This window comes from Silurus meridionalis, chromosome 15 (genome assembly GCF_014805685.1).
Source record: "Silurus meridionalis isolate SWU-2019-XX chromosome 15, ASM1480568v1, whole genome shotgun sequence".
Taxonomy (NCBI): domain Eukaryota; kingdom Metazoa; phylum Chordata; class Actinopteri; order Siluriformes; family Siluridae; genus Silurus; species Silurus meridionalis.
Genome location: NC_060898.1, coordinates 8,241,837 through 8,265,516, shown reverse-complemented (window position 1 = coordinate 8,265,516; position 23,680 = coordinate 8,241,837). Strand labels below are relative to the sequence as shown.

Sequence of the window (23,680 nt, the reverse complement as noted above, 5' to 3'; positions counted from 1 at the left end):
GTCTTGGCCTTGCCTCCACCCATAATACTCCCCTGTTGTTGATTCCTGGTTCTTGGTTCTGTTTTTAATAGAAGTTTCAAGGTCAAGAGAAACGTTCAGGCAGATATTTTCCAGGTGTTTTCACAGGTGGAGTGGAGTTTGGCCGTCGGTCACGAGGACATTGATAAATATAGCCACAGCAGTGCATATCTAGTACATGACTAATGCATGGGCTTTGTAAGCTTTTTGATGGAAGTTCCCTTCTGAACAATATGCATCTTAAAAAGAAAACAAATTACATTTATTGCATATACACTAATTGGGCATGTGGTGGCCATGGTGCTATGTCTTAAACTGAGTGCAATGTTGTAGGTCCCCTATACAGAATATTGGTTCGAAAAAGATCTCGCTAAAAAGACACCTTTTTTACTTTAACAAAACGAGGGAGAACTGCATATTCTGGTGTTATATTTACTTTGCATGCATTGGTAACCAGATGATTTAAGATTGACCTTCTCCAATTCAAATCATTCAATGTTGAAAATCAATCTGCTGACCATGCAGAATTCCATAATCGTTTGCTTACAGATCATCGTGCAACATTCTTCCAGTTGAGATCAGATGGCAAACTTCCAATCATCCACCAAAATGGTTATTAGAGAATAAAGATAAGCAGACTGGGCACTAAATAATGTTCTCTGATGACCATATGTACATATGTATAGTTGATAATGTCCAAGCAGTTAGAAGTATTGAAACAGAATGCTAGTTAGGGATGTAACCATAGTCCTACGAATCCTGGAAAACATTTATAGTTCCTCGTCATTCAATAACCAGTCCCAACCAGTGAGCTGGCTGTAAAACAACTGCAGTTTTTGCATGAACAGCATCACATCATTTACTGACTTTATTAGAGGGTCATATAGCCCCTGTTGTTTCCATAAGTTCCATAAAACCACAATGACATGTATTATGCTTTTACTTTTCTGAACTATAAATTTAAAAGCATGGATTAATTTGGATGGTCATTTGAATACAGCAAAAATGGATTACTCATTACTCAATTGGTTACTCATATGTCCCTAAATCAAAAGCAAGCAGATTATAAATAGGGCTATTTTTGAGCTTTTAAGCATCATCTGACTTCCAGTTTAGAAAATTATTGGTGCCAAATGCTGGCAGTAAGTCAGAAAAAAGACTGAAATGGCCTTTTCCCACATTCAACCAACAACAAGTCATGTTTGTTAATAGTTGATAGTGACAGGCCAATGCCTAACAATACCATGTGCTGGTTAATTTTATAGCTTACATATAGACTTTGGAAGGCACCAAGTTTCTAGCTTGTAGAATGCTTTCATATAATATTTTAGCATCACTCAATTTTGTTGACAGTGGTGTGGCAGGCTGCCTCCCAGAGCTTCCTCGTGTCTGTATTACCTCCTGGCTCTCCCTTTTACTTATGCTGTCATAGCTAGTTTTATCCAGAATCACACCCTAGTTTCTACTTGCATCAAGATCATACTGCACTTAAACCTTATCCATTAAGTAACAATAAGGATACTCCACAATGCATGTTTTTCTCTCTCCTGGTTTCCCTTTTTTGTCTGGTTCCTCTCAAATATTTTTCTCATACAATTTCAGGTAATTCTTCCTTGTCACCACTGGCTCGCTTATTAAAGATACAATTATTTAGAAGCCAAGAAATGTCTACCAATTAATATCAGATAAATTTCCATAGAAGAACATATTAGGTAAGCAAAATTATTCTAATCACAATTTGGGCATCATATTCTGCCATTCTGGCAACATTTCTCTATGATGGAATGTTTTGCTTTTCATTAAATGTTGCTATTGTACTTCATTGGTTCATAACTGTGTTCTAGTGTTGAAAGGAATGCTTTTTAGCAACATTATACCACTGGCACATTTTGTGTACTTGTGCTCAGGCAACAACTATATTTTCTAATTACTGAATCACACACCAAGGCTTTTCACAACATATTTTATTGTAAACAGTGGAATATAATTGCCATACATGAAGAAAAATGTGTTCAAGAGGTGTCCATGGTCTGGATACTCTCCTCCACCACTTCTAACTGGATTGGGGTTACTGATTTTTTCAGAACACCTGTAGTGCCTGGCTTGTACTTGTAGTTACCAGTTCTGTAGGAAAAACAGTGTACACATTTTTAGAAGATTTGATTTGGTTAGAATATACTGTATCTAAAAGTGCTGTTACAGAGAGAGTACTGCTTTTCAAGACATGGAAAGTCAAGTGATGCCCACTGTCTTCTGAATGCTACTAATGTTAACAAAAAATTTAAACAAACTGTAGACTGTCCCTCACATATAGTGTTACAAAATACCGGCACTGAATAATAGAGTAATTTCTGCACATGTTCCTCACCTGATGCCCTTCTTGTTGGCTTCATCATGTGGTCTCAGATAGTCCACCTTGCCTTTGGTGATCACACACAGGTCAATGTTACTTCCTGAGCCCAGGTCATTAAATATCCCAGCTGCTATTGCATCACGAACCAGGAGCTTAGCCTCGTCCTCCTAATTAGTAAATAGTAAATCATTAAGATTTTTCCCACTAAGAATTAAACAGAACATTAAAAGGCCAATGAGGAAAAGACCCACCTCCATGTCAAGCCTGTATCGGTCTTCAAACACTGCCATAGCAGCCAAGGATCCAGAGCCTAAGTGTGCGAACACAATTAAAACAAAATTAAATCTGAACACCACAACCTTAAAAAAATAATAGTTCCTCAGCATACATTACTGATTTAGCATAAATAAAAGATCATTAAAAAAAACTTTTCTAATTTTTGTAGCCATCTTACACAGAAAACAAAAACCATTTGTACAATATTTTGAACACAAAGGTTGAGACACATGAGCAGTGTCCCTGTTGCCGGATATGTTCATCCTGCGGATTTTGGTGCTTGATTTGAGCTTGATACATCAGTAAAAACAAGTTTAGTGATTAAAAAAAATAAAATAACAAAAGATATATAAACTCCACCGATTTTAATATCTTAGTAAAGAAAAGTTGTCATGAATAAAAGTGTAAAATTAAAACCTTTAATGTTCATTTTGACCACCCTACTTTCTTACAAAATTCTGCTGTAATTCATATTTTCTGTCATTTGTTTCTGAATTTTGATCTTTACAGGTGCTGCTACACTGCTTTTTTCCACTTTTGCCTTTAAGCACGGGAATACCCCTGTGCACAAAGAGAACTCAATCAACATGTGCTTTTACAAGTTAAAGTGTAAGAGTGGCCTTACAGAGTGAGTGCTATGCCCTCAATCCCAAAGAACAGATTTGTGATCAATTGGAACACCGACAACAACCCTGGCCTCCTCGCCCAACATTGTGCCTGACTAATCCCCACGTTTTTTCTTCTTCCTGCAATTTTGGCTTTTTTTCTCGCAATTACGAGTTAGGTTTTTTGGGAGTTTTTTGGCAATTGGGCAGCATCACCCTTTCTGCAGTGCTAGACAGCTTTACACAGTGAAAATGAAATGGGCTACAATCAATAGAATCACATGGTTTTAAGCGAAGCCTCCGATCCCTGGAGAGAACTCTGTTCGACAATCAGCTCTGGAGGAGCAAAAAAGATGCAGCAGAGGAGCCTCGTTCATACACCAACAGCTTCAAACTTCAGGCCGACAACATGGTTATCGGCGCACCAGAAATGTTGAATGTTTATGAGAAACAAAGTCAGAATTGCAAGAAAAAAAGTCAGAATTGTGGAAGAAAAAAAATAGGCATTTTCTTTTTTTTTTTTTTTTTTAATGAGGCAGAAACTGGTCTGATCCTATATGAACAATGGAATCCATCTCCTTCCAAAGAATGACAAACTGACTATGTGCATTCTTTAAAGGTTAACAATTAGCCTGCTAAAGGTCTGCAAAATGAATAGGAGATCCAAATGTAATTTTCATAACAGTAAAAAGCAGGTCAATGATTGACCTTGCTGCAGGATATCTAGGTGAGGAGTGAACAAAAGACATGTGTTTAAAATAAATGCACCAGAGACTCACCCATGGTAACGAAGGGTAGCTTGTCTGTTGAGCCATGAGGGTAGATGCTGTACAGGTGAGGACCATTGCCATCAACCCCACCCAACACCAGCGCTGCTCCAATATAGCCCTGGTACCTGATAAGCACATGCACACAAATAAGTAAACAGTTATAGACAGAATAGAAAGAAGAAAACACATTAAAAGTACACATTTAAACTGGGAGAAAAAAAAACAAGAAAAACAATAAATGCTAATTAGTGGGCCACTGCTCAACTTTTTCTCACTATATTTCATACATTAATTCACACCAGATCTGTAGCAATACACAGAATGCACACATTACCGTTCAGCTCAAATAGGGTCACATTTCTCAGAACTGCAATGCAGGTCAAAACCACAACTGTAAATTCAACCTGCTGCATCGGATGTAATAAATGTGATGACACGGCTTTGTTGTTTTAATCATTCAAACCATGATCTGTCCATAAATCTTTCCTTTATAATATAATTTAATATTTGTGCCAGCAGAATTGAAATGATCATTTTATAATATATTAATAATAAGAAAAGTAATAAGAGTACACAACAATTTATTAATGTAATGTTTAAAGGCTTAAATTTGGATTCTCCTGATGCCATCACACAACAGCCCAACCAAGATATGAGAAGGCAATCATTTGCTTCCTTCAACCAAAGGGAAAAACTGTGGCTCTGTTATGCTGTGGTGGGCATTTTGCTGGGGCAAGTGGAATTTCTCTTAATTAACAAAACAACTAATAAGAGAGTTTGAAACATGTAAAACAGAGCATATCGCTGCATACTTTTTTTTTGCATTTTAACTTGCAACTGTATATACAGCAAGTAGTATTCTAGAGAAAGTGAAAATTTTCTAGCCACCTGAAGAGCATCTGTTTGAGCATGCGGTTGGCTGTGGTGACTCTTGGAAGGCGGTTGGTGGACAGAGAATGCAGTTCCAGATTTGAGGAGATTAACTGAGTGGTCATCTCAGTGTCTGCTGCTGTACCTGCTCCACAACAGCTACATACACAGAAAGACAAACAATTATATTGGAATACATTTGTGATAGGAGATTAACAATAAGCAGTTACAAAATGTGGTGTGATTCGGCACTCACTAGATGTTAGGAGAGATGTAGTGGATCTTAGAGCAGTTCTTATCTGCTACAACCATTCCTTCAGTTGCTCTTGTATCAGCTCCCAGCACCACGCCATCCTTAAAGGGATATAATAATTAAAAATACAATTAGAACCAGCAATAACCTTAATAAAATATCTTTTTTATTAAAACATGCAATCTTGTCAATTCAAAAGTTTAATATTGTATATTAACAATACTGCAAGACGTTTAGGGGACATAATAATAGAGGACAATTTTGCTATGAAAGCTATGAAAGGGTCACCTTATACACTACGCCACAGATAGTCGTGCCAGTTTTGCGTGCAGAGGGCAGGCTGCATCCAAGTTTCCCAGCATTACTTTCAAGTTGAGCATTTCTAAAGAAAACACAGAAACAACAAATTAAACATGAATGCAATCTGTTTATGCTCTGCTTCGTTTATAATAAACAAATATAATGCGAGTTAAACTTAAATGAGGTGAAATTCTGGGAATAACAAAGAACTTAATATTAACTATGAAACAAATTAAATGCACCCACAAAGTACATTTTCCATTATTTAGCCAAAAGCTTTTTTTGTAAACCAAAGCAGAGAGTATATTTCATTTAAATTACAGATTGGATTTTCAGAAAAGAACATGCATGGTGCTGATTTTGTTTCAATAATTGGGAAAGAGATCCCGTAATCTATAAATAGTTGGTGTGCATTTCTTTTATCAATATGTTTTCTCTTTGGTTAACCAACAGTCACTCTACACACTTTTTACTGACTCCCACATAAAGCCAGCCAAATTTTCCAAGATTTTCACCAGAATATTAAACTCAGTACAATGTAATTTTGCATCTTGCTGCAACCTAAAACTTCAGTGACCTGCGAATTCATACCACATGAAGACAAGAAAGATTTGGGAGATTGATACGTCACATCATGACCTCTAAGGTTTACGATGTTAATGAGTACAAGAATATATTTTTATAACAAATATAATATTTGGTGAAAGCATCTGAATAAAAGTCTAATGTGACTGCACCTTAATGTTTTTCACATAACCTACAATGTTTTTTCTTTTAATAGCTGCTTTCATTATCATCATCATTATCTAATAGTGGTACATAAGAGCAGTGCAGCAGCACTTTAATGCTTTAGTGTGTCTGCTTCTTCACCTCACCTGTACACCCTGAATTAACAGTTGTGCAATGTACGCTTAATTTATTAAATGTGATGCAATTTTGATACATTTTTTTCTTTTTAGTATTTGATCTTATATAATTAGTCTTGATTGAATTTTAACTCTGTCTATTGTTCAAGAAATTGCAATAAAAAAGTAAAGAAAAAAAAAGATTCTGTATTAATATCGCCATCTTGTGTTCTTTCTGAGATCTTTATTTAGTGCAACCCCGACTGTCGCATTACACTGCATTCTAACAATCTCTCTATTAGATTTTTTTAGTAATAAACCATTAAATATGACCAGGAAAAAAATTAACTTACAAAATTCCCAAATCAAATCACATTTCGTTATAATGTAACGTGTTTCCTTGTTAAATTAACTGGAGAAAAAAAAGAAATACTGCGGCTCTTTTAAATAGAATTGACGGGAAAATGACAATGAAAGAGGAGAAAACTTTATACCTTTTATATCATTGCTTTACAAATGTGCTACTGTTATTCAAATGATAAATGAGCAAGGCAATAATTTCCCAAAACTAGTACACGGGATTCATTTGGAAGGGTTTTCTTAGACATTAAGAGCTTTAGGTGGAATGGACATATAGCATGCGGCTAACTAGCGCACCGGTTTCATGGATAAATTCAATACGAAATTAGGTCCCGTTCAAAAAAATAAAAAATCTGATACATAAAAACAATGTTAACGTTTTCTCACAAAACATGTCGCACATGTTTCTTTTTGTTCCCAACCGCAAATGAGTTTAAAGAAAATCTGCTGAATCATTCATACAGACCGCTAGCATATCAGCTAACTCTTAAGAAAAAAGCAAAGACAAACCATAATGCGAAAATAAAGCAGTGAAAAACAAACATAGATGTCAAATATGCCGCCTATCTGTGATTTATAGTAATCTGCTCTTACCTCTTGCAATTTTCGAAACTGAAACCTCCGACTTGAGGCTGGCACACACAAGCAGTCGCCATTACTGAAACTCGTACTTCCCGGAAACGGTTCTGCTTCTCTCTATACACTCTACCCTCCACCCGAGACGATTTCCTGTAACAACTCGGAAGTGCGTCATTAACATCTCATCTATGTGAACACTGGTTGAAGGAGAACTAAGTGACTACATTTTACTCAGGATTGTTCCTCCGGCTCGTCCATTTGGTAGCTGAATAAATCTTTCTTGAAACAAGTGTCCTGAGTAGGGCCTGTGAGCGGATACTGGTCCTCCATGCCATAAGTGACAAGAGAAAAAAAGGAAATAAAATGGCCACTGACACAAATATTCATCAATATTAAGTTAAATTAGCCCAATTTAGAAACTAATTTTGGACAAATAAGGATCAGCTTTAATTTTCAAAGAAATTTTATTTGAACGTATAACACTTTTAACAATGGGCACAGTCCCGAAGTAGTTTTACAGAAATTAGTAGGTTGTAAATGTACAGTTTAGTGTCAGAAGTTAGTCCCTCCTAATTGGGAAGCTGTTTCCTAACTGTTGGGCCTGTAAAAAAAAGCTTCACTATCTGAGGTACCAACAAATAGCCTGCACCCCTTCTTGAACGAAGTGTGTGTCAGATCAGAATCAACCAAAGGTTCGCTGAGGTACTGCTACTGCTTGTAACTTCAGTAAACCTTATTAGACATTAAACTATATTTTAATATAAATTGGATTGTTGCTATGTTTTTATTGTACTATAACATTTGCTAATTAATTATGTATTTGTTTGTTTGTTTTTTATTTATAAATGTTATAAAATCATTAGGGAGGGGAACCAGGTTACCTACTTTTTATTATAATACAGTTCAATCAAATCAGGTTTTTTGCCTCTCATAAAAAGAAATTGGGCAGATAAAGCAAAATCTAAAACAATATTGCAGTAATTTTCATTATAAATGTAACAAATCTCTAGACCTGAATTCTACAGATTGTTTACAAAGCAACAAGAGCCATTCCTAATGCAAGTTTTATAAGAAAGTTTCACACAAAGCTTTTTGTTCCCCTACAGTTGCACAAGGCCTTATTATGCTGCTCCCAAAAACTCAAAATGGATGTTTTTTTTTTCTCTCAACCATTATCAACCATGTTGTTTTCTTCATAATTTTAACAAAATTTTAGCATTAGTTCTTGCAAAACATTTTAGGAATATACTAGACACTATCATAGATATTCCCAGTGTATGGGATATTTTTTTTTGTCAGCTATACATATTTTTCAATAAAATCTGCTTAGTGTTGCATATTGTTTATTAGTCAGATCTAATTGCACCAAATTCCTTGGTGTTTATTTGGTGGATAACCTCACCTGGTCACTCAACACCAGCTCCATCACCAAGAAAGCCCAGCAGCGTTTCTACGTCCTAAAAAAGGCTGAGGAAAGCCCATCTCCCTCCCCCCATCCTGACTACGTTCTACAGAGGGACCATTGAGAGCATCTTGAGCAGCTGCATCACTGCCTGGTTTAGGAACTGCACCTCTTGGATCGCAAGACCCTACAGAGGATAGTGATGACAGCTGAGAAGATAATCGGAGTCTCTTTCCCCTCTATCATGGACATTTACACCACACGCTGCATCCGCAAAGCCAACAGCATTGTGGACGACCTCACACACAGTCTTCACCCTCCTGCCATCAGGGATCGGTTCTGAAGCATTCGGGCCTTACATTCAGACTATAACAGTTTCTTCCCTCAAGCCATCAGGCTTCTCAACACAGAACTGAACTGAACTCACAAACACACACACACACACACACACACACACACACACAAATTTTGTGTATTTGTCTTACACTGTCTTGTGTTGTCTTGCACTGTCTTGTGTTGTCTTTGCACTGTTTGCACCAGGTTGCACACGATGCACTTTATGTGGCAAGGACACTTACTAGCCCTGTGTTTTCTGTTTTCTGTGATTGTTGGTGTATGTAGCACCAGGGATTAGGAGGAATGTTGTTTCATTTCACAGTGTAATGCGTTAGCTATATATGGTTGAAATGAAAATAAAAGTTTCTTGACTTGACTTGACTTGACTTGACTTGCAGATGTGATTTATATTTAGTTTTTGTATAAAATGTTTGATTATATTGAGTTAATTTATCTTTTTCTTGTCTTAGAAATCCTGATCATGTTCAAATGTTATGTATTAAATTTTTTTTGTTTGTTTTGTTAATTTCCCCTATATATATATATATATATATATATATATATATATATATATATATGTGAAGATTTGATTTTTTTTGATAGTGTGTCAAAAAAACCTAATGGATAATATAGTAAATAGGAACAGAATTTTGGTTCTGGTTGCATGTGGTGTAGTGGGAAGTGTTGCTTATCTTACAGATCAGGGGTCCCTGGTTGTTTCTTAGGTTATGACTAGGTCCATTTTCTCTACACGTTTTCCTGGATCTGTGTGAGTTTCCTCCAGGTTTTCAGGTTTCTTCTCATTATCCGAAAACTAGATGGACCCCTTGTGGTAAATTTGTACCTAGTTGTGATCTGGTCCTTTTCTGTTTGTGTTTATACTTTATGTCCAGTATTCCATGGATACAGCATATCCACCATAAATCGTGAGGATTCAAAATTGAACATGTGTGTATTTTTCAAGTATATGGGTTGTAACACCGTGGTGCGCTCATTTTGAGTAACTTTGGCTTTGGTGTCAGGTTGTTGGATGCTCAGGGGGAATACGGCTGAGTGCAGTACACAGTCCCTTGCATTAGGTGGCAGTAAAGCTGGAGAAAAGGTAGAAGTCGCTAGTACACCCAACGAAGAAGAATTGTCCACTTGTTTAGCTGAAAATGGCGGCATTTATCGATAAGGAATATAAATGCATCAACTTTTCTGATTATAGCTCTCTTTACCATTAACCAAAAAAAGATTTAAGCGAGATTCGTAGACAAATGTATCCAAAGACGTTTATTGTTGGTTTACAAACTAAGCCAAAGATGAGGCGACTATGAAATTGGCTGAAAACTAGCTGGAAGGTTGTATGTATCTATCCGAGGGCCTTATGTCAAATTGGATATGTAGTACACTATATACCGCGTAGACGCTTTTGAGACAGATAGAACTGCTGGACAGGTAACGTTGATCTCAGCTCAGCCACTCTACTGTCATTACATTTCCTAGTTGGATCTTATATCCGTAGAAAGTTATATTCCAACTATTTAGACCTGAGAGACATTAAATGTGTTTGTAATAATGAAACAAAAAGTTGACTCCATCTACTATACACACTCATCTGCAGTAAGAAAGAGCCTGAAGTTGGGAAGACCTTCTTGTGCTTTTTTCTATAAAGTATTCCTGTTACTAATGCTTAAAATAAGCAATTAGTGTTTTAGAAAACGAATGCTGTTAATAATAGAATAATAATAATAAAAGATATGGCCAAGGTAAAGAGAAGTAAAAACGGTTGCTAGGTAATTCATAAAAAAGAGGAGTATTAAGCAGCCCAAATGTTCTCCTCTACTCACTGCTAGTTTCCAAAAGTCTGGAGCATGGAGAGAGAAACTGACATCGTTCAGCAAACAGAAGAAAAATCTGTTTCTCTGGAGGATGGGTGCACGTCTGAACCAATTGTTTTCAAGGAAGATGAGATTCCAATCCCAGAGACAAAGGAAACATCAATGGTGACAAAAATGAAGAATGATGAAGTAACAAATTCTGAGCCGGCAGTTTTGCAGGATGTTTGTTTGGGGTCAGAGGTTGCAGGCCAGAAGATGGAAGGCTGTGGATTTGAGGTATCAAGTCTGCAGTTCGAGATGAGGAATCTGCAGCAGGAACTGGGAAAATGTCAGATTGAACTGAAGAGAGTGCAAAAGCAGCTGGACCAAAGTCTAAGGTTACAGAGGAGCACAGAGAGCTTCAACCACGACCTAAGACAGCAGGTGACAGAAATGCTTTTTTGAGCCTCCCTTATCCATAAAGGACTACCTACCTACATGCATAGGTGCATTACTCTCAAATTATTGCATTATGTCTGTGCATGTGTGCAATACAGGTCGAGGAGCTTAGTGCCGAGCTCCATGAGCGGAAGAAGAAAGAGAAGAGCCGAGTGGAAGTGGAGACACAGACTGACGAATACACCCAGATTGAAACAGGTATTGTCTCTCTCACTCTCTCTCACTCTCTCTCACTCATTCACTTACACACACACACACACACACACACACACACAACACTGAATTTATAGGACTATTCTCAAGCCAGCCACAAGGTGATGAGGAGGTGATGGGTAGGTATGGTTTTAAAGAGAGGAATGTAAAAGGGCAGATGGTGGTAGATTTTGCTAAAAGGATGGAAATGGCAGTGGTGAATACATATTTTAAGAAGAAGGATGATCATAAGGTGACCTATAAGAGTGGAGGAAGGTGCACACAGGTGGACTATGTTCTATGCAGGAGATGCAACCTGAAGGAGATTGGAGACTGTAAGGTGTTGGCAGGGGACAGTGTAGCCAGACAGCATCGGATGGTGGTCTGTAGGATGGTTCTGGAAGCGAAGAAGAAGAGGAGGAGAGTGAGGACTGAAAGAAGATTAAGATGGTGGAAACTGATCGAGTAAGACTGTAGTGTGAGATTCAGGGAAGAGGTCAGACAGCGGCTCGGTGGTGGTGAAGAGGTGTTGGATGTTTGGGTAACTACTGCAGGAGTGATGAGGGTGGCAGCTAGAAAAGTACTTGGTGTGACATCTGGAAATAGAAAGGAAGACAAAGAGACGTGGTGGTGGAATGAGGAAGTGCAGGAGGGCATAAGGAGAAAGAGGTTGGCAAAACAGAAGTGTGATCGACATAGTGATGAGAAAAGTAGGCAGGAGTAGAAGGAGATGCGGCAGCAGGTAAAGAGGGATGTGGCGAAAGCCAAGGAAAAGGCATATTAGGAGCTGTATGAGAAGTTGGACACTAAGGGAGGAGAAAAGGATTTGTACCGATTGGCCAGGCAGAGGAACCGAGCTGGGAAGGATGTGCTGCAAGTTAGAGCAGTAAAGGATGTAGATGGAAATGTGTTGACTAGCGAGGAAAGTTTGTTGAGAAGATAGAGGGAGTATTTTGAGCATCTGATGAATGAGGAAAATAAGAGGGAGAGAAGGTTGGATGATGTGGGGTTGGTGAAGCAGGATGTGGAAAGGATTAGTAAGGAGGAAGTGAGAGCAGCGATTAAGAGGATGAAGAGTGGAATGTCGGTTGGACCAGATGACATACCAGTAGAAGTGTGGAGATGTTTAGGAGAGATGGCAGTGGAGTTTTTAACCAGATTGTTTAACAAGATTCTGGAAGGTGAGAAGATGCCTGAGGAATGGAGAAGGAGTGTGCTGGTACCGATCTTTAAGCACAAGGGAGATGTGCAGACCTGCAGTAACTACAGGGGAATCAGTCACACCATGAAGTTATGGGAAAGAGTAGTGAAAGCCAGGCTGAGAGAAGAGGTGACCATCTGTGAGCAACAGTATGGTTTCATGCCAGACAGACAGAGCCGACAGAGTGCCAAGAGAGGAGTTGTGGTATTGTATGAGGAAGTCAGGTGTGTCAGAGAAGTATGTGAGGGTGGTGCAGGACATGTATGAGGACAGTGTGACAGCAGTGAAGTGTGCAGTAGGAATGACAGACTGCATTAAGGATCGGACCCTGAGCCCTTTCCTGTTTGCAGTGGTGATGGACAGGTTGACGGACAAGGTCAGACAGGAGTCTCCCTGGAATATGGTGTTTGCGGATGATATTGTGATTTGTGGTGAGAATAGGGAGACGGTTGAGAAGAGCCTTGAGAGGTGGAGATATGCGCTGGAGAGTCAGTAGGAGTAAGACAGAGTACATGTGTGTGAATGAGAGGGAGGGCAGTGGAGTGATGCGGTTGCAGGGAGAAGAGGTGGAGAAGGTGGAGGAGTTTAGGTATCTGGGGTCAACAGTGCAAAGTAATGGAGAGTGTGTTAGAGAAGTAAAGAAAAGAGTGCAGGCAGGGTGGAGTGGGTGGAGAAGAGTGGCAGGAGTGATTTGTGATAGTAGCGTATCTGCAAGAACGAAAGGGAAAGTTTATAGGACTGTGGTGAGACCTGCGATGAGTAAAAGACACAAGGTGGAGCTGGAGGTAGCAGAACTGAAGATGTTAAAGTTTTCGTTGGGAGTGACGAGGATGGACAAGATTAGAAATGAGTTTATTAGAGGGACAGCCTATGTAGGACGTTTTGGTGACAAGGTGAGGGAGGCAAGTTTGAGATGGTTTGGACATGCGCAGAGGAGGGACATGAGTTATATTGGTAGAAGAATGCTGAGTATGGAGTCACCAGGAAGGAGGAAAAGAGCAAGACCAAGGAGGAGGTTAATGGATGTGGTGAGGGAAGACATGCAGGTAGTTGGTGTGAAAGAGGCAGATGTAAAGGACAGGGTAGTATGGAGACAGATGATCCGCTGTGGCGACCACTAATGGTAGCAGCCGAAAGAAGAAGAAGAAGAAGATTCTTAAGGCAGCCACCCAATTTACTGCTTTTCCACTAGAGCAAATTAGATTACCCCTTTTTGAGATTCCAAAGGAAGCATTGTTTTTCTGACACAACCTTTTACACAGCTATATTTTATTGTCCTTTATTTGAAAGTCTGCCAGTACTTTGTTGTGTTGATTGCAGCATTAGACAATAGAAAAGAGCAAAGCTTCCCCCCCCCCACAGGATCTAATGGAATCTTTTATATATATATATATATATATATATATATATATATATATATATATATATATATATATATATATATATATATATATATAGTAAAATGATCATTGACTAAATAATCAATACAAGATACAATACAATATGAATACAATAATTCAATTATTTTTTATTTGTATAGCGCTTTTAACAATGAACATTGTTTTAAAGCAGCTTTACACAGATAATGTGGTGATAAAAAAATGTATATGTTCTTTATGAGTGTAAATTTGTCCCTGTACAATACAAACTGTTTGATGTGTACTTGAATTAACATGGTTGTGATTACTGTTTTTTTTTTTTTTTTTACTCTTTTTCTTTTTTTTTAAGATTACAGTTATTACTACAGTGGATACTATCAGGCTGCTGCAGAGCCCATGCTTAATGCTCACACTGAAATTCAGGAGACATCTGATATGTATGCTGTTACAACAGAGGCAGCAACAGCCAGTGAACAAGAGTCAGATCAATTGGCCAACATGGCTGACACAGAGGTAACAGGAGTGTATGTGAACTGTGCTGTTATAGTTTATTTTGTTTGACACCCAAGTGGACAGAGCTATATAGGAATTTGCTTGAAGTCCAATAAAGAAATTAAATATTCCTTATTCACAGTTCATTAAGTATGAGGAAAACCACCATCTGGCACACTTGTCTCCTTTTACTAGTCTAAAGTGTGGGATGACTGAACTGTAAATAAACAAAAGCAATTCATTAATTGGTAAAGAGTTAAGGGCAAGAAACAGTGGTTTACTTAACTGGAATTAAATATAGTGTGTGTATGTCTGTGTGTAGGTGGTTGACAGCAGCAGCTCATCAATAGCGGCCATGTTGAGGGCCACAGCAGAAGAGGCAGTCACTCAGACGGGCTTTGTTTTTGACGAGAGCTCAGGAATGTACTATGACCATTCTACTGGCTTCTACTATGACTCGGTATGCTCCTTTTTTATTTAACCCAGACACCCAAACTATAGAACCCATGTCTTCTCTTGTGAAATACACTTCCCTGTATTGAAATTGCACTTTTTTTCCCACCTGTAGTATAATTGCAATCAAGACTAAAACTTAAATACATTTACGTAAAAAAATATTTGATTTCTATAATAGATTATTTTAAAAACAATGTTACTACATGAGATTTTCAGTGGGACAGAAATTTGCATGCTTTTGTTCGTAATTGAGGCATTGCCTTTTATTCGCTTGCATTAGATGCCTGGTGTAGACTTCATCAACCTTTTCACAATATTTGCTGGATTTTTTACATTTTTGCTGTCCATTTTGCTTGGACACGTTTTTCTGTAGGGTAATTTTCAGGGCCCTGTAATGGCCACTTCAATACATTCAGTGTGAAGAGTTATGCCTTAATCATTTTGTGAACCATTTTTTAGTTTTCTGGCTTGAAGCATTGTTGTAGTATGAGGAGATCTCAGTATGTGTAGATGATTAGTACAATTGGTATTATCAGTATGTCTCTTCTCCAATAACACATTCCTATGTGATGCCATGGTTCACAGATGAAATGGTGTTCTTTTATTAAACGCCTCACCATTTGCTCCCCATATTTAATCCTGTCCATCCTCGTCACACCCAACGAAAATCTCAACATCTTCAGCTCTGCTACCTCCAGCTCCACCTCCTGTCTTTTACTCAGTGCCACTGTCTCTAAACCATACAACATCGCAAGTCTCACCACAAATCACAATATCATCCGCAAACATCATAGTCCATGAAGACTCCTGTCTGACCCCAGTCAACCCCAGTATTTGTTTGATATGATAAAAAAAAAAAAAGTCTCCCAATGGATGACAAACCTCAGCCTGACTTTTCTTATTTCAGACTTTAATGGCAGTCTTCTGTTCTACAAACATTCAGCCTACTGCGATGAAGGATGCTCTTAATGTTGGATGTGCATCATTTGTTCATGTGGTGTTATCTTGGGGTTCAGTTAAATTGTTTGGACCAAAGTTTGGGAGTTTATTTCTGCTATTTTCTTGAAGGATGTCGGGTTTTTGTGGACTCAAGATTTTTATGTTTGCATGCAGTTTTTGTGTGCATAGCTTCCCCCTGAGGTTATGGCTCAATTTAATTTTTCAAGATTTCAAAGGCAAAAAGGTGTTTTGTTTTTTTTCTCCTTTTTCTAAAAGTCTCGACAAAATTTTGGTAATTTTCTAGACTGTCTAAAGAGATAGTCAACTTAATTTGTGTAATGTTGTATAAGCATTTCACCCCACTGGAATTCTCATGTCAATTGAAATCCACCAGTAAATTTGATAATTAGTTTCTTCATTTTTTCTCATGTAAGCAAAGTAAAAATTATCACTGGCTTAAATAATCAATGTAGGATAACATGGAATATATGTAGTTGTGAAAAACAGAGAGAATATCTGTAGCGTACATGTATTTAAACATTTGGTCTCAACTGTAGAAGTTAGAAAAAACTGTAAATGTGCAAACACTTAAATAAAAGTCAATGTTTAAATTTCCATACAGCACATTACTTGCAATAACAAGTTTTAACTAGTTAAGAGCTTAATGATTAAATGTAATTAATATCTCATGCACCATAAAGCAGAAGTGTGTAGTTGACTGGTAGGTGATTTTCTTTTTAAACTAATTGGTGACGTTTCTGTTTTCAGAGCAGCCAGCTATATTACGATGCTAACACAGGCATCTACTACTTCTATGATCATTCTAGTGGAAAGTATGAATTTCATTCTCGAATTGAGCTGTCGACAGTACCATTAGGCCAAACTGATAATGACCAGGAGAATGTCAACAAATGGAAGAGTAAAAGGGCTGCAGAGAAACCAGAGCATCCAGAGGCCCAGGTAAAACTGTTATACCTGCTTCTCAAATACCAGTTCTCTTTTAAAAACATTTTGGTGCAACAGATCCCTTAATCAGGGCTTCAAGACGCATCTGGTCCAGCTCATTAAGGACATAAGAATTAGCTGATCAGTTGTACCGGAAGCAGTGTTAGAAAACTTGAAACTGTGCAGAGCTAAATTTCAAACTAAAAGATTGATTCTTTTAAAGCTTGTATTTGATCATAAAGCTTCTATTTCGCATGCAAACAGCTTTTCTTCATTGACATACAGTGCTTGTCCGAAGTTTGGAAACACCTAGTCTTTTATTGTTTTTGAGAGAGACATCCATGTTTTTTTTGTTGATATGCAACAAACTATGTAATTTAAACGTATGAAGAGTAATATGATCAAACATTATATAGAAAAGTACATTTTATTTTAATTGACTAAACCTGGTTTAGCGTGACACTGAAAACAGATGTAAACCTTCCTGGTATTCAGACAGTTCCTCCAAACATTCTGCTGAAATACTTGCCACTGGTGTTAAATGGTGTTCGAATATGGTGTTCATGGTGTTGAAGTATGGAATGGTAGCCATGTTGGTTCAGTATTCCTTTTTCCATGTTTGACTGTGGGTGTGAGGCAGTATGATAACATCTCTCTGGTTCTTCATCTTAAAGATAGAGACAAAAATGTGGAATTTGTCCCCAGAACCTTCTTCCAGTCATTTGCTGTTTAATTCTTGTGTTTTTGTGTTTGTTTCATATAAACAAAGGAATTTTTGAAACCCTCAAAAATAAGAAAAGACTAGGTGTTTCCAACTTTTTACAGGCTCTGTATCTTTTGAATGTATATGGTCAACTTGGTCTTGTGATCATCACTGACTACATTTTACTGACCTCCCTCATTCAAAATCTTCCAATTCTCTGTCCTGTTTGGTTGAATGTCACCTTTTGAACAGAACCACCGTGGGGTGAAGGAGAAGCCCAAAACTGTAAAAGATCAAGAGGAGCATGGCATGGGGAAAAAGGGTGAGATGGTCACGCGAAAAAAAGGACGACAGTCTCGGAGCAGGACACGCCAGTCACGCTCACGGAGCAGGACACGCATGTCTCGTTCACGGAGCAGGACACGCCTGTCTCGTTCACGGAGCAGGACACGCCTGTCTCGTTCACAGAGCAGGACACGTCTATCACGTTCGGGGAGCAGGACACGCCGATCTCGATCACGTACCAAGTTGCATAGACGGAACAGGACACGCTCTGAAGACAGGAAGAAGAAAAAGAAGAGGAAGAAGAAGGCTAAGAAGTCGTCGCACTCGCACAGAGATTTGAGCTCACACGCTGCTAATATGGACAACGAAAGTGAGCCAGAAGAAGGCGAGATCTTGCAGTCCAGAGCAAAAAATGGTCATTCGTCGTCGTCGTTATCATCATCCTCCTCCTCATCAGCATCTCTTTCTCCCCCTCCAGTTGCCTCTCCAGCATCAAACAGCCCAGAGAGAGACATGCAACAAGTTGAAGGTGAAGTAGATACCATATTCTACTGTCATAGATACACTTAACTCCTGGAAATAACTGGAAATAAGCAAGTTTGTTAGCATTAACAGTGTAGCTGCTGTTTAGTTTGTATCTTAGTTGTGATTGTAATATATAATTTTGTAATATTTTTCTCATAATAATTTATGTGGCTATTATAGCCATATTAAAGGGTTCTTTAATGTCTTTTGTATGCTATATTTTCAGGTTTTCTCCCTAATGAAAGATGAGTGAAAGAGAAGCATTCAAACTATACACTGCCAGGAATAATAATAATAGTGATTCTTATTATTATTTGGTCCATTAATATGTAGCTGCAGCCATCAATTCTCAACTAATAGAAAACATGAGACTTCCCACACTTGATTTAGAACACAAGAAGTCATTTTTTTATTGATAAAGTAATACTTTGCTTCTTCTATCCATTCTTTATATATAAAAATGCAAAACTTCCCTTTGTTGTGCGTCAGGGGTGGGCATTAATTTTTACAAGGGGCCACATGAGAAATCTGAATTGTGTCAGAGGGCCACACTACCGATAATATTTTAGGGATGCACTGAAATGAAAATTCATGGCCGAAACTGAAAAACAAAAATGAGGAAACCAAGGCCGAAAACCGAAACACCGAAAGAAAAGATTGGTTAATTATTAGAACCATTGCATTTATGGCTATGACTATGTACTAACCTCACTAAAATCAATGCATTGCAATTTAAAGAATAAATCAATTACAAAAGTTTTTTATTTATTATAAATTATTTTTATTTATTTGTTACCATTCATAGTATTGACAGACAGACAGCGGCCAATTATTATTAGCAACGGTCTGTGAATGGAACATTCTAATCTACAGCATTTAGAAGAGCCGTGTAATAAATATTATATTATAATATTTATTATTTTCGGGATCTACAGGGAATGTTTTAAAGATTGGGTTGACAACCACTGATCTAAGGCAATGAATTCCATAATCTTTTTTCATTACAATTGTGTTTCGGCCATGTTGTTTCGGTGATTTATGTATTTCAGCTGAAGATTTGCGGTGGCTGAATTTTCGGGGCATCCCTATAATTAATGTTTGGCCTCACGGCCGTAGTTTGCCCAGGTATGATCTAAGTCCTAGTGGACCGTTCCAACGATGTCTGAATATGAAGGCAACCTCAAGTTTTCAAATGCACAAATTCTTACTATTGTTCAGCCCTATCATCTATGAATATTACTTTTTAGTTTACTTTTTAGATTATGTATGTGTTTTACAGAAGGCTGGCCTCCATGCGTGAGAGTGATTGTGGTTCGCTCTCCTGTTCTGGAACCCGGCACTCTTTTTATCCTCACAGCTGACAGCATCGCCACTATCGGCCGGTCAGTAACACGCCGGAGTGTGTGTGTCGGCTGTTTGTGATTTAGCAAAACATCATTTTCTTTAAATTGAACGTGTATTGTATATGCATTTGCAGAGAGAAGGATATGGACCATGCCATCAGGATTCCAGAGATGGGAGTCAGTAAGGTATGGACTGTCAGAATTAAGTCAAGTCAAGAAGCTTTTATTGTCATTTCAACCATATATAGCTGACGCGGTACACACATTTAACAACATAAAGCTACATCCCAGAAAACACAGAGCTAAGGACTAGTAAGTGTCCTCACCACAAAGTGCATCGTGTGCAACCTGTGTAAAGACAACACAAGACAGTGTAGGACAAATACACAAGACACAAAATAGCACCGCCAGTAAACCTGTTGAATATTACACACTGCGTTGTGTAAAAGAGTAACGTGAACATTGATTGAATGTTGTGCAAAAGAGCAATAGTGGCAGTCAAAAAAGATGTGCAGCAAAGATTTCAATTTATACCAGACAACTCTCCAACACTGGAGTTTAAAGGATAGTAATGGTGTGTGTATTTTATGCAGTGTCTGTCTATATCCATTTGCGTGTATCCATGAAGAGGTGTAATTGTGTGTGTGTGTGTGTGTGTGTGTGTGTGTGTGTGTGTGTGTGTGTGTGTGTGTGTGTGTGTGTGTATATAAAGTGCCATGCAGAGGTGTATTTCGATCAGGATCAGCAATGTTACATGTTGGTAGACCGGGGCAGTCAGAACGGCACAGTGCTTAATGGCAACAGAATTCTACAGGTATTGCACCGCATCAGTCCTGTTTCTCGATTTATGTGCTTTTCTATTCATATACTGTATTTATTTGGTATGTAAGAGCTAGCCAGTCTAAACCCCTATCTTTTAAAGTTAAAAACTTTAGAATATTTGCTGTTAAGAAACGTTTTAAGGTGGATTCTTTTGGATTGTTGTGTAAACGTGTTCAGCTACACCAGCAATGATTATTAGAAAACTACACAGCATAGAATGAAAAATTAATGCTAAGACTGATTTCTCTTAAGCCCAGACTGAAGATTCATGCAGTGTTTGAGAAGGTACTCATAAAATCAAGCAGGAAATGCATCATTAAAATTAACTTTCCGTTGCTGTGTGTTTGTCATTGTCAGCCTAAAGTGCGCTGTGATCCTTGTCCTTTAACGCACGGAGATGAAGTGAAGCTGGGTGAAACAGTTTTATCCTTTCACATTCACATGGGTTCTGACACATGCGACGCTTGCGAACCTGGACAAGTTCGAGCTCACATAAGCTTCCGCCGCCCAGAGGAAAACACGGGTATACAAGTTACAGACTATAAGGAGTCACATGATACTGCAACTAAGCACACTATATACACTGATAATTGTAACGTTTTAAAAATGGTGTGTACATGTTTAGGCACTGTGTTGAGTAAGGAGGACAAAGAAGCACAGAGACTGAGACAGCTCAAGCAGATCAAACTTAAATATGGCCTTAAAGTAAGTTTGCATTTTTGTGTGGAGTATTTTTTTACTAAAAAAAAAAAAAAATTATTTTTTACCAAACGACTTGTCATTGTTGTTGAATACCCAGATTTTTTAAATGTGTTTTCACCATGTGTTCTAATAGTACATTTTTCAGTCAATCAACTCGAATTTCAGTCTTTGATCTATTTACAATGACTAAAAACTGAAAAAAATTTATTTATTTTTTTTTTGCAAAAGTTTTTCTTTATTTGTAACAAATGTGTATATGTGTCTTTAGAACAGTGCATATGAAGGTGGCGGTGCATTGAGCAATAGGTACAAGGACCGAGCGGAGAATCGGAGGCAGACAGTGGGAAGTGAGGGAACCTTCTACAGAGAAGATGCTCCTGCATCGGTGCATGTGTACGTCACTTCCATTCCTCCATAAACTGGTGTTAGGCACACACATTGCGTTTGAATGGTAGTGGACCATGGTGTGACCCCTTTGTATTAGAGGGACCACTTTAACACCATAGGTCAGGGGTAGTTTTATATAAATGAGCTGGCAGTACTAAAGAGGTCCATATAAGGATTTGCTTATAATTAATGTCTTATTTTGGGATTTTTCTGTAAACACTACCATTAGTCATATCAGCAAAATGATGGTATAAAGAATTTACGCGGAGGCTGATTCCTTTCTAGTCTAGACTGTAGTTTCATGCAGCGATTATGAAGACATGAAACATCTTCTCAGGTGTCATAAACTTGAATCATGAATGTGGGTATGAGTGTGATGGTTTCTAATTACACCAATAATGGTAGATGTAAATCTCTGCTCAAGGCTAAAAGTTTTAATATCACGATATTGTTGGATTGTTGATTTTAGAATCCTGTCTAAAGGGGGGTTGGAAGAATTGTACATAACCAAAGATGAACAGTCAGTTACTGCATACTTTCAAATTATACACATGTAATGGGTGCGCCTGATAAAATGATGGCTGGGTGTAGAAAATAATACATGGAGTAAATTTAACTGTTGCGTGACAATGTAGGAGGCATATCTTTCTTCTCCTATGAACTTTTTTTTTTTTTTTTTTTTTGGGTTTTCGAAAATCAACATTGACCACTTCAGTATCAATGTCTGTCTAGGTTTTTTGTCATTACTGTGGTTCCTTTATGTCTTTTATCATGTGTGTGTGCGCAGAGAGATCAGTGACAAGAACAAGGGTCGTCAGATGTTGGAGCGAATGGGATGGAAGAGTGGAGAAGGACTAGGCAAAGATAGAGGAGGCATTACTGAGCCTGTAAGTACACACAAATACACAACACTGCAATACCCAATGTGCATGTCTGAATAGGACAGATATATATGTATAAATATTGTATGAATGGACATACAATAAAATGGACGACAAAACCTCAACTAAACAACGCCACTGACCCTCAACGGTTCGGCATTTAAAAAAGGCTATTTATTACCTTCTGATTACTTATTGCTTTTTCACTTTCTGTTAGGTTGAGGTTCAGGTTCGGGAGCCTCAGTCCGGACTGGGCTGTGGAGCGATTTTTGCAGTCGATCAGGTCCCTGCTGGCCGGACTAGAAGACAGCAGAACTGGGAGCATGCAAGGGAGCGCTTTGCACATGCTGACCCGAGTCATGACAAGCCTGAATCAGGAGACACACCGCTAACTGATCCTTAATCCTTTCTTTGCAGTCTTATAAATTAAAACTATGATTAATCATTTTGAGGACACAGTCCCAGAAGTGAACTTATAAGGACTGAGTAAATGAGATCATATGAAAGAAATAATTACAGAATAAATTGTAAATTACAAATATTCTGTAATGTTTGTATCTACTGCTTGTATAGTTTTGTTAATAAATGTGCAAAGCTGCATTCTTCTCTGGATTTTCTACAGATGCCAAATGTGTGTGAATGTATGCTTATAATATTATTATGCAATATTATTTTATGTAATTCTGTAATACTTGTAAAATGCATCTCAAAGTACTTTCAACTTTATCTATTAGAATGTTTTAATTGATAGACACTTCAACACACTTTCTAAGTCGCTCTGGATAAGGGGTGTCTGCCGAATGGGATAAATGCAAATTTCAAATATTGCCTCATTAATGGCTGCCACATACACTGTATGCATAAAAGTTTCTGAATACCTGACCATAAGATTTGTATGTATATTTTGAACATCCCAGACCAATTTATTTAGTCACAAGGGTGTTAGTAAAGTCAGGAAATGATGTAGGGTGAAAAGGCTTGGGGTGCCCCCATTCATACTAAAGGTGTTCTGTAAGATTACGGTCAGAGGTCTATAGCAGACCAATCAAGACCTTCCACTCCAACCCATGTAAACCATATGTTCAGCTGGCTTTGTGCATGTAGCTATTATCATACTGGAACAGATTTGGGTCTGCTAGTTTAAGGGAAGGGGAAATTTTATGCTACAGAATCAAAAGATTTTCTGTACAATTGTGTGCC

At 38.0% G+C, this 23,680-nt stretch overlaps 2 protein-coding genes across 3 annotated transcripts; one reads left to right on the top strand and one right to left on the bottom strand.

Moving 5' to 3' along the window:
• Positions 1-1,965: 1,965 nt before the first annotated feature.
• Positions 1,966-7,400, bottom strand: psmb7 (proteasome 20S subunit beta 7). The gene is made up of 8 exons (XM_046867907.1): positions 7,245-7,400; positions 5,434-5,527; positions 5,149-5,246; positions 4,911-5,051; positions 4,032-4,147; positions 2,623-2,681; positions 2,387-2,538; positions 1,966-2,142 (listed from the first exon to the last, which is right to left on the bottom strand). The coding sequence occupies exons 1-8, from the start codon at positions 7,304-7,306 to the stop codon at positions 2,031-2,033; spliced, it is 834 nt and encodes a 277-aa protein (XP_046723863.1). The 5' UTR covers positions 7,307-7,400; the 3' UTR covers positions 1,966-2,030.
• Positions 7,401-10,095: 2,695 nt separating this feature from the next.
• On the top strand, positions 10,096-23,080 carry aggf1 (angiogenic factor with G patch and FHA domains 1). Of its 2 annotated transcripts, XM_046867905.1 has the most exons (15): positions 10,096-10,407; positions 10,806-11,213; positions 11,327-11,426; positions 14,350-14,513; positions 14,815-14,952; positions 16,656-16,847; positions 17,788-18,349; positions 19,625-19,727; positions 19,823-19,874; positions 20,401-20,502; positions 20,868-21,033; positions 21,136-21,215; positions 21,481-21,605; positions 22,387-22,486; positions 22,698-23,080. In XM_046867905.1, exons 2-15 carry the CDS (start codon positions 10,824-10,826, stop codon positions 22,881-22,883), a joined length of 2,460 nt encoding a protein of 819 aa, XP_046723861.1. In that variant the 5' UTR covers positions 10,096-10,407; positions 10,806-10,823; the 3' UTR covers positions 22,884-23,080. The 2 variants fall into 2 exon arrangements, with proteins under 2 accessions (XP_046723861.1, XP_046723862.1); XM_046867906.1 differs by having other exon boundaries at positions 10,096-11,213; positions 19,628-19,727.
• The last annotated feature ends 600 nt before the right edge of the window (positions 23,081-23,680 follow it).

Excerpts from the sequence above, each read along its gene's own strand:
- psmb7 (XM_046867907.1), bottom strand. The coding sequence starts at position 7,306 with ATGGCGACTGCTTGTGTGTGCCAGCCTCAAGTCGGAGGTTTCAGTTTC. Across the intron at positions 5,247-5,433 it reads TCTGTGGCGTAGTGTATAAG|GATGGCGTGGTGCTGGGAGC; the intron begins GTGACCCTTTCA and ends TATCCCTTTAAG. Across the intron at positions 5,052-5,148 it reads TACATCTCTCCTAACATCTA|CTGTTGTGGAGCAGGTACAG; the intron begins GTGAGTGCCGAA and ends CTGTGTATGTAG.
- aggf1 (XM_046867905.1), top strand. The coding sequence starts at position 10,824 with ATGGAGAGAGAAACTGACATCGTTCAGCAAACAGAAGAAAAATCTGTT. Across the intron at positions 11,427-14,349 it reads ATACACCCAGATTGAAACAG|ATTACAGTTATTACTACAGT; the intron begins GTATTGTCTCTC and ends TTTTTTTTTAAG. Across the intron at positions 22,487-22,697 it reads GAGGAGGCATTACTGAGCCT|GTTGAGGTTCAGGTTCGGGA; the intron begins GTAAGTACACAC and ends ACTTTCTGTTAG.